A 12,568-nucleotide genomic window follows, 5' to 3' on the forward strand; every position below is an offset into this window, starting at 1 on the left:
CTGTGTTCCAGATCCTTTGCCTATGGACAACAGGCTTTTGTTGGAGCTTTTATTATCTGTGCCTATTCATTGTTCTGGGTTAGAGGTGCCTGCAACTTTCAGGCCAAGATATATGGGACACAATAAAGACACCCAGGGAACTCACTACCCTGAATTTCCTCAAATTCTGTGGTCCTTTGTTCATCCAGCTTCTTTTCACCTTTCAGAGACTTCTTAAAGTTGTGCTATGTCCTTTAGTTTAAAGAGGGAGGACCTTGAAAGAATGGGTCTACTGTATCTTGGTCAGAGCTGGAAATCCCTTTTCTTCTATCTCCTTGTTTAAGACGTTTATAATATGCACCCTCCACCACTACAAACAGAAGAGCACTGCATTATGACTTGGGGACGGTGTTAAGTTCTAAGGCGTTACCAGTCTACTATCTGTGGTACCTCATCCCTCAGAGCATAGAAAGCCCTCTCCTTTTGTAAGCCTTGCGTAATGGATATTATCTTGTTTTGTGAAACATAAGAGGAATGTGTGGCACATTTCTTTATTTTCCTAAGTCATATTGCATTTGAGTTCAAGCTACACACACTTGCCTTGTGGAAAGTCCAATATCAGTAAAATTTCAAAAGTTCCTTCCTTTCTCTATGGGATCCTTTTAGACTTGTGATGCTTACTTGGTCCCAGGAAAAATAAGTTGATTGTGGTCCTTAGTTTTTCTTGTTTGTTATGGATACCCTTACTGTTCCTCTGCTGCTAGATGACATCAAGATGACCTACACTGGTCCTTCCTGCTCCTATGGAGCAGTTCTTTTCAGCAGGCCTTGACACTAATCACAAAATCAATCTCCAAACTCCTGACAGCTGGCTTAGTGTTTTACTCCTGGTACCCAACTTCAACAGATGTTCCATAGTCATATCCCATCATCTGTGCTGCAAGGAAGTGAGGCTTATCAAATTTCTATCAATCACTAGCAGAATCTTTTACTCAATCCCTGGAATTTCTCCAATCTCTGGGAAGTGAATAAGAACGTGGAATATGGAATCAAGCTACTTGGGATCACTTAATAATTCATTTACTCTGGACAAAATCATAACCTCTCCAAGCCTCAATGTCCTCACCTACAATATGGGGCTAATAATATCAGTGGTTACTATGATAAGATTGGATTAAATGAGATAATATTTGTTCTTGTGTTACTAGTAGAGGGTCTTGACTGCAACTTGTCCAGGTTCTTGGCATTCTGAACAAATAATTGGACAAAACACATAGCAAAGCAAGGAAAGAATGAAGCAATGAAAGAACAAAAGCAGGGATTTATTGAAAATGAAAGTACACTCCACAGTGTGGGAGCGGGTCCCAGAAGCGACTCAAGGGCCCCGGATACAGAATCTCCTCCTGTCCAAATATGCTCTGGAGGTTTCCCAATGGCCACTTGGCATTCACCTCATGTAAATGAAGTGATGACCCACAATCAGTCTGATTAGTTGGAGAAAGTAACCAATCAGAGGCTGAAGTGAAGTTACATAGTTATACTCCTATGCAAACATCTGACTGGTTGCAAAAAGCAACCAATCAGAGGTACTTTAAATTTCCCATCTGAGGACACAGAAAAAGTGGGGGTATGTATAGGGAGTAGCCTCTGTTCCTTTTGTTATTTAGGCGTGGAAAGTTAGGGTTTCTTTTCAGTTTGATTCCAGGAAGTCAGCGTGAAACGGCCTTGGGTTCCCTGCCTCCAGACCCTATTCTCCTACCTCACTTGCAGCAATGCCTGTTAATATAACAATATAGTAAAGGTGTAAGGTAATATAAAGAAGAGTAAGTTCTATATGCATAATAGGTACAGTTTTCCTCTCTGGGTCACTCTTTGCTCTGACATCTACATCATCATAACCTTTCTAATTCCCAATTCTTGCACAATATTCACCTGGATAAGGCCAATTTTCAGGGTAACCCTGAAGTATATGAAGATATTTATCTCCTCCTACCTGCAACACATCCTGTCCCCACCTGAGTGAGAGGAGTGTAGACCAGTGTTTCTCAAATAATTGTCCACTGATCATTTGCATCAAATCTTTAGGGATAGAATCAAAGGATATGCACATCTATTAAGCCGCTCCTGAAATGTTAATGTACACTAAAATTCATGAAACAATCCTTTACACTATCTGTGCCTTTTCACATATGGTTGCCTCTTTCTAAAATGTCCATTCACCCTATTTGTGTCCACATGTGGAAACAAAATGCAGCTTCCTCTATGTACCTGTCCCTAATTTCATGTTCACTACCACCAGCAGATGGAACCTTTCTGTTGCTATAGGATGAATGATATGGGGAGGAATCAAAATTGAGGTGCAAGAGAGTGTTGGGGTGCACTGGAAGGCAGCAGTTGGACTGGAGTGGTGAGAAGGACCTATGGCTTTTACTTGGAATTTGTGCACTTGAGGTGAAGTTGCAAAAAGGGATGGGGGAAGGGGACAGAAAATCAGAAAAGTAAAAAGGGGGTTGGGGAGAAGCAGCAACAAAATAACTCTTATGGTTTTTCTGATCCGGAAGTAAATTCATCACCACAGGTGTCAGCACCCCATGCCCTCAGGCCCGCCTGCTGTCTTACCTGCTCTTCTCACTGCCTCAGCCCCTCCTGCTCGGCCTTCCGGCCTTCCCCCTGGATCTGTCCACACACTGACTTTGCTCTCGCTGCCCTCTCTCTCCAATGTATCACTGTGTAACTGAAATCACTGGGTAACTGAGTATGCCCCGTTTGGGCCTGCCACCTAACTGGCTGCTCTGAAGCAGCAGAACTGGATAAGAACTTTATGAACCCTGAGAAGTTACTCATGCACAGAACCTCTAAACTTGCATCATTGTATCTATGTTGTTGCCTTCTTCTGGAACATTATGTTCTTCTCTGCACGTGAAAATCCTCTGCCTCTAGACCCAGTTCCAAGGTCCCACGGACTCAACTTAGGCGTCTCTGTGACTGACAACGGGGATATTAACTTTGCCTCTCAGGAGTGGGGAAGAAATCCCCCTCCACAGATGCTTCCACTCCATCTCCTTAGGGCTCTGAGGCTCAAAGGAAGCAAACACCTCCAAAAAGCCCCTCAGGATTCCTCCCCCATTATTACAACCCACCATTTTCTCAAGGCTGCACCAAACCAAGGGTTCCCTGATATCACCATGGGCCAAATGTGGGTCCCAGGGATTTGCATCTGGATTGTACTCCTCAAGGGACTGTGGTGCAGCAGCTCAGAAACCTCAATTTGAGGAGGGAAATAAGATTTGTTTGAAACTGTTTAAGACATCAACTGAGGGGCTGAAACTTGGGGGGGCTGCAGGTCTGACATATGGGTAAAAGTCTCCCTGCAGCTGCCGAATCCCCCATTCCTTGCCAAGTTTAATGTCTAATCTTAGCGAAGGGTGTCCCAGGATTACACCAAGTGCACACTGGTTTCTCCAGACAGATCGTGGCCTGGGCTCCTTCTAGCCCGGTACTTGACTATATCGTAGGTTTCAGATTTTACTGAAGTAGGGATTTTAAGAGGGGTACTTAGCTGCTGTCCTGAGGGTAGTGAAATGCCGCGTGTCTGATACTTGGGATCCTGGCTTGCCGGCCCTCAGAGACTCTGTCTTTGCAGCTCCGCTCCCCGCTCCCCGCCCTGTCCCCTCCCAGCCTTCACCCCGCCCGGCCTCAGCTACTCCTCAGGCACCCCACACGCTCACACCCGCCTGCCCGCTCGCCTGCTCCTCCCACTCTCTCCGCCCCTCCCACTCGGCCCCCCGCGTAGATCTCGCCCCACACTGACTTTGCTCTCACTGTCCGGCCAGACGCACTTCCCGCCCTCGCGTAGGTCTGCACCGCCACAGCCGCCCTCGCCCGCGCCCGCGCGTCCCTCACCCGGTCCGCCACTGCCGCGCCTCAGAATCCGAAGGCTGTGTCCCAGCGCAACCATCCACGCCGCCGCCACGACCTACACGGGAGCCACGCGCGGCAACTGCCACCAACGCCTTGCCGCCGCCGCTCGCCCGCCGCCCACCATGGCCCAGCAGCAAACAGGTAGCAGGAAACGGAAAGCGCCCGCGGTCGAGGCGGGCGCCGAGAGCTCGCCGTCGCAGGGCTTGGCGGCAGCGGACGGTGAGGGGCCTCTGCTACTGAAGAGGCAGAGGCGGCCGGCGACGTGTCGCTCAATGGTGCACTATCTGAAGGTTCGGGAGGTAGGCGGATGGGGCCCCGCCGGGCTCCAGGGCTTCGATGGCGAGATGCGAGGCTACGCGGTACAGAGGCTGCCCGAGCTGCTGACGGAGCGCCAGCTGGACCTGGGCACCCTCAACAAGGTGTTCGCGTCACAGTGGCTGAACTCCAGGCAGGTGGTGTGCGGCACCAAGTGTAACACGCTCTTCGTGGTGGACGTGCAGTCAGGCCACATCACGCGCATCCCCCTCTTGCGGGACAGGGAGGCCGGGCTGGCCCAGGACCAACAGGGCTGCGGCATCCATGCCATCGAGCTGAATCCCTCCAAGACGCTTCTGGCCACCGGCGGCGAAAACCCCAACAGCCTGGCCATCTACCAGCTGCCCACCCTGGATCCCCTGTGCCTGGGCGACCGCCATGGCCACAAGGACTGGATCTTTGCCGTCGCCTGGCTGAGTGACACCGTAGCGGTGAGCGGCTCCCGTGACGGCACTGTGGCGCTGTGGCAGATGGACCCGGACAAGTTCGATGACACTGTTGCCTGGCACAGCGAGGTGGGTCTCCCCGTATATGCCCACATCCGTCCGAAGGATGTGGAGGCCATCCCCAGGGCCATCATCAACCCCAGTAACCGCAAAGTGCGGGCCCTGGCCTGTGGCGCCAAGAACCAGGAGCTGGGAGCGGTGTCCTTGGATGGCTACTTCCACCTGTGGAAAGCCCGGAGCACACTATCCAGGCTGCTGTCCATCAGGCTACCCTACTTCCGGGATAATGTGTGCCTGACCTACTGCGATGATATGTCTGTGTATGCTGTGGGCTCCCATTCCCACGTTTCTTTCCTGGATCTGCGCCAGGGCCAGCAGAACATCCGGCCCCTGTGTTCTCGAGAGGGTGGCACAGGTGTGCGGTCTCTGAGCTTCTACCGCCACATCATCACTGTGGGCACCGGTCAGGGCTCCCTGCTCTTCTATGACATCCGGGCCCAGAAATTCCTGGAGGAGAGAGCCTCCGCCACCCTGGAGTCCTCTTCGGGACCTTCAGGGAGGAAGCTCAGGCTTGCTTGTGGCAGAGGTTGGCTCAACCACAATGACTTCTGGGTGAATTACTTTGGTGGCATGGAAGTGTTTCCCAATGCGCTCTACACCCACTGCTACAACTGGCCCGAGATGAAGCTCTTTGTGGCTGGGGGGCCTCTCCCTGCAGGCCTCCATGGGAACTATGCAGGCCTCTGGAGCTAAGGATGGCCGCCTTGTATTCCAGGTACACAGATTTACCTTTTAGTTCCACCTGACTTTCCTGCTTCATGTTGCATTTTTTTGCTTTTAACTCTATGTGTCTTTTGTTTTCCAGGTGGAACCAGCCCAGCTTAAGTTGTACTCCTCCAAGCAGAGAGAATGAGTGATCCTTTGGTCAATGAAAACTTGACTTTAAGACTTTTTGACTCCTTTCCAACACCATCTTTTGGAATTTTCATACAAAGAAATTTGGTTAATCTTTAGTTGCAGTCTCTCTTTGAATGATTCATATATTCTCTTTCTTTAAGGAGATGCAGTCAATGTCTTACAGTTACGTATATTTGTTTTCCTTGTTTTTCCTTGTTACCAGTATTACCACCTCATTATTTTTAGTTATTTTTCATTGCAGATACATGGTATACGAAAAGAAAATTTTCTAGTAAGCAAGGTGTTCCTACATCTTTTCTGGAGAGCTTACCATAGTTTTATAGCATTGTTCAATTGGAAAAATACATTCCAAGCTCTGGATTACCTACGTTTGGAAACACTTAATTTGCAAATTGTGATCTTAGTGTATATAGTTTTTACTTTGTTCGTGCTAAAGTGCTTTTTCTTAAGTTTATTCTCTCTGAAAAGAAGTTATCATAGAATCTTGTGTTTGTATCAAACTCCTAATTGGTGAGAACACTTCAGGAGTGCAGGGGTTCTGCTTCACTGCATTTTCAGAATTAACCTGAAAGTTGAAACAACCATTTTTTAAAAAAAATTTCACAACTTATTTAAGTGTTATCACCTCTCCTTAAATAGATAAAAGAATGTGTATTTTTTCACTTGTTGCCTTACTACTATCAAGATTTGTGAATATATTTGAATGTATGTTGTTTGAAAAACTTGCACAGTGCATTGGAGCCGTCATGAAAAGCAGGAAATGTAAATGTGGAATGTATGGCAGGCTGGACAGAATGTATGCTGATCCAGGGTATAGACTGGATATTTTTGCTGTTGCTGTTTTTAATATAAAATGTTATATTTGAGGATATTTAACATTTTCCAATTCTGGTTAAGAGGTAATTCACAGTAAAAAAAAAAAAAAAAAAAAAAAAAAGACCAAAAATAGCACATTCTGAAAAAAAGATTCTTAATAAGATTTTATTTTGTGAAGTTCAAAGATTCTTTCCTAAAGTATAACGTGTTGTTAAAAAGTAGTGCTGTTATAACTCTCAATGTAATAGCATGCAATATCAAGAACATAGGAAGTTTGTTTCAAGATGAGGTGAGATTTAAAATAAATAGGATGAGGTTGAAGAAAAGTATATTGGGGTGCAGATAAATATAAATTGTGGACTGCTATGAAAACAGGTTGTACTTCTCCATATGTGAGGCCATTGGAAGTGAGAAGGAATATTTGCCATTTCTAAAACTGGCCAGGTTGTGCTGAACTAGGATTGGTAATTTGTCATGTCTGTTTTTCCTTAGATGTTTGGGCACTCACATGCTGTCTTGGTGTACACACACAACATGCTGTTCAGTCACAAATCCGAACAAGTTAATATAATAAATTGTACTAAAAATCATTTAAGAAATACCAAAAAGTAAGCTTTTGTTTTTAGCCATTGTTATAGAGGCTAATATAATTGTTGTTATATAGCAGTAAGATGTATTTGTGTGCATGCGTCTCCAACTCAGTTGTAAATGTCTTGAGAACAGAGAATACAATTGTCATCTTTATATTTCTCCACTAATACTTAGCAAATAAAAGGCAATAAGTAAATATTTACTGGTTGAATGCCTCTGGAGACCTAGAGTTTAAAGTTTTAAGTCAATAAATAAATAAATATTTATCTTAAATAATATAGAATCCTGTTGTGTTTTCCCCCCTTTGTTGGTAAACTTTGCCCTGATTTATTTTCAGGTCAGGCTATTGTGCTTATCCAATTATAAACTTACCCATATGTGATACTAGACGAGGAAGGAACATGTATAAATCTTATTTGGCACTGGAAATTAATCTTTTCACCTGCAACCATTTAGGTTTGAAGATTTATTTAAAATATTTTGGTTGTTTTTCAGAAATTAGTTTTGAAACATGTTTTGTGGTTTGTGTTTTAACTTAAAAAACATATTTGCTAAAAATTTCCTTAAATGTTACCCAATAACTTCAAAGTATTAACTGCCTATTTTCTTGTAGGCAATAGGGAATTTTTATGGTATTCTCGCAATTATTTTGGAAATAATGTGGAAAACATTTTTAGAGGAGATAACACTTTCTACCTGGGGTGGGATTTTAGAGAAGAAATAGAAGGCATGTTTGATTTCTTCTCTGTCTTGGTCCTTAATTTCATCACCGACTCACTCTTAACTTTTTCATATTTTAGAGTATATCATTTTTATGCCAAATCACCTGACTTAACTTTATAAAAACTAAATATTTCATGTGTACATTTATATTTTGTAACTATCTAGTTATTTTGAAATGTTTTCTAATTCTGACACAGTGATCATAGAACTATGATTAATTATGTAAACTGTGACTGAAATAATTGAAGAAATAAAAGCCCTCCAGAAAGCCCATAAATACAACTCGCTTAAAGTACATAAGGAAGTGCAAATATTCATGTATAAATTACCTATCACTGATGCCTGAAAGGCCTCAGTTACTTATAACTATGCGTAAAATGTTAATTCTCTTTATCTCTAACTACCTATTCACATATTTCTCTCCAAGCATACTTCTGATCCAAAAGTTTATGTTCCTCTCCTTTACTCTTTGGAATGAGTTAATTTCTATTTTCTTTTAAAAAGGGGTAAAATAATTTACTTATCAAGGCTATCTACTGGAGTAAATTGAGGTGACTACTCTGGAAAAAAATTCATCTGTTAAATATACTCTAGCATTAACGATAAACAAAATTGAATTTTCCAGAGGTTGATTTTTATCCGCTTGTACTCAGTGTTGAACAATTTGTCAAAATTTTTTCATTAATTGCTAATTTAGAGTGATTTTAGAAAGCAATTCACAAAGCCCTCCTGGATGTTTTACTGACAGCTTCCTAATTTCTGCAAGTATTATTAGGTAACCCAACTACATTAAACATGTCACTATGTGAGCTGCTCAGGGGTGCAGTTCAGTGAGAATGTCATGTACCAATATGAAAGAGAGGCTGCATAAGCCACAGGTGTTTGCTTTAAGATGTTATTGTGAGATCTGCTCAAGAAAGGGTTGCCTAAAAGTATTTCATACTACTAGTCTGCTGTAAACCCAGAGACACCTAGCACTGGAATTTGGCATCAATGTAAGGGCAATGTGTTTGCAGGAGGTTGCCATAAAATGGTCAGACTTACCCTTAGAAGGAGGGTTCTTTCGCTGACACATATGTAGTTTGCACAGGTATTGGTCTTTGCTTCATATGCCCTTTGCCTACTTACTTTTCTATTAAACTCTCTGTGACTTCCAATACAGAATTAAGCACTTAACTTCTCCATGCTCACAGTGACAGTTTTGTTGTTATCTTCATTATAACATTTAGCAGATTATGATGCAGTCAGCTATGTGAGTGTTTAGCTTCCCTGCCCTCCACTTGAATATGAGCTCTGTCATCCCAAACCTAGCATAATAGGCTGCACATACATGGCACTTGAGTGTTCAGTACAACAACTAATATATCAATTCTTTTTCATAAATTACTTTATCAGATTAGTTGACCAAAACATTAGGGAAGATGATAAAGATTCAGTTGATGGATGAAGAGTATCCTGAGATAGGCCCCATGGTAATGATCATGGTGATTCATGGCATGACGTAATGTAGGTAGAGCAGCAGAAACTTAAGTTTTGCCCAGGAATTATATTGGACCTGAAGTACCAAGATGAAATGGAAATAAGTATTATTTCAGAATCATAAATACCTGAATTTGAATTGGAATTATATTATTTGTTTATAATAAGTCATGGGTATGCTGTTTAACTTCTCTAAACCTGTCCTTGCATTACTAATTGTTCTATCCCCAGCATCTAGCATACTGCCTGATGCATAAGGTATTTGATTTATATTCATTATTTTCCCCTCTAGAGTCCTATCAATTCTGATAGAAGGCATATGTGTTTATTTTTTATCTAATTATTATAAAAACACTTTATGTGCCTTGCAGAAAGTCGGACACATAAGGTAAAATATTTTTAAAAACCACCACATTTCCACCAGCCTAAGATTACTACTGTCAGCAAGTTAGTGTATATCTTTCATGACTTTTTTGTACATATATGTACCCATTTATGCAGTTGATACTAAAATGTGAATATTTTGTAAAAGTTGTTTTGCAACCTACTTTTTTTCAGTTAATGTCTCCATCTTTCCGTCACAATATTTATCTTACCTAACAGTCAGGGTGTTTTAAATGTTTACAGGCTGGGCAGGGCGTGGTAGCTCACGCCTATAATCCCAGCACTTTGAGCGGCGGAGGCGGGTGAATTACCTGAGGTCAGGAGTTCTAGACCAGCCTGGCCAACATGGTGAAACCGCGTCTCTACTAAAAATAAAAAAATTTGCTGAGCATGCTGGCGTACATCTGTAATCCCAGCTACTCAAGAGGCTGAGGCAAGAGAATCACTCGAACAAGGGAGGCGGGGATTGCAGTGAGCCGAAATCACGCCATTGCATTCCAACCTGGGCAACAAGGGTGAAACTCTGTCTCAAAAAAAAAGGGGGGGGAGGGTGGGGCCGGGCTCACGCCTGTGATCCCAGCACTTTGGGAGGCCGAGGCGGGTGAATAACCTGAGGTCAGGAGTTCTAGACCAGCCTGGCCAACACGGTGAAACCCCGTCTCTACTAAAAATAAAAATAAAAAAATAAATAAAATAAAATAAAATAAAAAAGCCGGCCGTGGTGGCTGGCGCTTGTAGTCCCAACTACTCGGGAGGCTGGGGCAGCAGAATGGCGTGAACCGGCAGAATGGCGTGAACCGGCAGAATGGCGTGAACCGGAGAGGTGGGGCTTGCAGTGAGCCGAGATCCCGCCACTGCCGAGATCCCGCCACTGCCGAGATCCTGCCACTGCACTCCAGCCCGGGCTACAGAGCGAGACTCCATCTCAAAAAAAAAGAAAAAAAAAGTGTGTATAGGCTCACTACTTAGAAAATGGTTGCCATCACCAGAAATCATTAGAATGACACATGAAATATTTAGCCAAATATAAGAGGGTATGCTTACACCTTAAGAGTTATTTTAAACATTTATTGTGTGGCAGTACTCTCTGTCTAGCTATTTGTGTAATTCAGTGATTTTCAGACTTTCGAACATATTAGAGTCACTGGAACATATTTTGAAAGTAAGAGATGTTGCCGGGTGCGGTGGCTCACACCTGTAATCCCAGCACTTTGGAAGGCTGAGGAGGGCGGATCACAAGGTCAGGAGATCGAGACCACCCTGGCTAACACGGTGAAACCCCGTCTCTACTAAAAATACAAAAAATTAGCCGGGCATGGTGGCAGGCACCTGTAGTCCCAGCTACTCGGGAGGCTGAGGCAGGAGAATGGCGTGAACCCGGGAGGCAGAGCTTGCAGTGAGCCGAGATCGTGCCACTGCACTCCAGCCTGGGCGACAGAGCTACACTCTCCGTCTCAAAAAAAAGGAAAGTAAGAGATGTTTCAACTCATACCTATTGTAACAGAATTTTCTTGTAAAAACACCATTTCATTTGAGTGTTTTCAGATTAATCCCTTCAAAACCAAAGCAAGACAGTAACAAAAACGTCATCTGCCTTAGAGGTTTATGGTGTAGCAGAAGAGAAAGATAGTTACTTCACTAATTATAACAAAAAAGTAAGTATAGTATTAAGGATATATACTAAAAATAATGAGAATATGGGGAAAATAGCAATCAATTCAGCCTGGGAAGGTTATGGAGGGCTACCCAAAAAGGCGATAGTTGATCCGGGTCTGGAAAGTAAAATAAGAATGAGGAAGAGCCAATATTGACTTCAAAGGACTTGTGAATGTCTGAATTGTATGGACACATACATATGTACAGGGCTGTTGGAATTTGGCCTTGTGAACTTTGAAATGCCTGTGGGATTTCCTGATGGAAATGTCTGGTTTGCAGTTAGACATATGGATTTGGTCCTCATAAGAGAGGTTAAGGCTGGAAACACAAGTGTGTTTCTATTATCACTATAGAAATAGTATTTGGGAGAGGCAAGGAGGGGTGTAGTGTGTAGTGTCTCAGAATCTAAGTCTTCTGGCTCTCATTTCAAAATTCATACATTTTTAAATAGGTCTACACATATATATAAACATATATGTATGTTTACACATACAATAATGGTCTACACATATATATAAACATATATTAAATAGGTCTACACATATATATAAACATATATAGGTCTACATATATAATAATGCATACCTGCAGGGTATGCATACCTACAGTGCTATTGCAGTTTGGCCTTGTGGACTTTGAAGTACCTATAGGATTTCCTGATGGAAATTTCTGGTTGGCAGTTAGAAATATGGATTTGACACTCATAAGAGAGGTTATATATGTATATATTTATGTATTATTATATGTCTGGGACATAGTAGGTAACTAACGACTTGTAGATTGATAGCCAAATAAATGTTTGTTTAGTTGATATTAAACAGTACTTACTGCCCCCACGAAGCAATATTTCATATTTTTATCATTTAATGATCAATTTTTAAATTTCCCTAATGCAATCACATTAATCCAAAGATGATAAAGGAAATCTGCCAAATGTTGCTGTGTTTTATTAATAAAGACATCTATGTTTTGGTTAGATGTATTTTTTCATCTTTTATAGAATATAGGCCATTCTAGAGTTGGGCAAGAAGAAAGCTAAATATTGATGATAACTTCCTTACAAATAACCTTCTTGTTTTTCCATTTTGGAGGTGCAGTTCACTGAAGCAAACACATTGATGATGTCAATGAGAGTAATGGTGCTATTTTCACCCTTTCTAATGCCATTATTGTGCCATTCTCTGTTTCAACCTAAGGCATTAATGTTTCATGATGATTAAATTTTAACATCTAAATTGGCCTTTTATGTTACACAAATGATAAACTTGAATGTTGTAGTCAGAGGGCAGCAACTTCAGTTTTCTCTAGGCTCTTAGTAAATTTATCAAATAACATCCCCC

The 12,568-nt window shown here is 42.5% G+C and overlaps 1 protein-coding gene across 1 annotated transcript; it reads left to right on the top strand.

Moving 5' to 3' along the window:
• Positions 1-3,802: 3,802 nt before the first annotated feature.
• On the top strand, positions 3,803-7,262 carry LOC103247391 (DDB1- and CUL4-associated factor 12-like protein 1). Its single transcript, XM_008019510.3, has 2 exons — positions 3,803-5,436; positions 5,527-7,262. The coding sequence occupies exon 1, from the start codon at positions 4,023-4,025 to the stop codon at positions 5,412-5,414; it is 1,392 nt and encodes a 463-aa protein (XP_008017701.2). The 5' UTR covers positions 3,803-4,022; the 3' UTR covers positions 5,415-5,436; positions 5,527-7,262.
• The last annotated feature ends 5,306 nt before the right edge of the window (positions 7,263-12,568 follow it).

The sequence above is a fragment of the Chlorocebus sabaeus genome, chromosome X, assembly GCF_047675955.1.
Source record: "Chlorocebus sabaeus isolate Y175 chromosome X, mChlSab1.0.hap1, whole genome shotgun sequence".
In the NCBI taxonomy this organism is placed as follows: domain Eukaryota; kingdom Metazoa; phylum Chordata; class Mammalia; order Primates; family Cercopithecidae; genus Chlorocebus; species Chlorocebus sabaeus.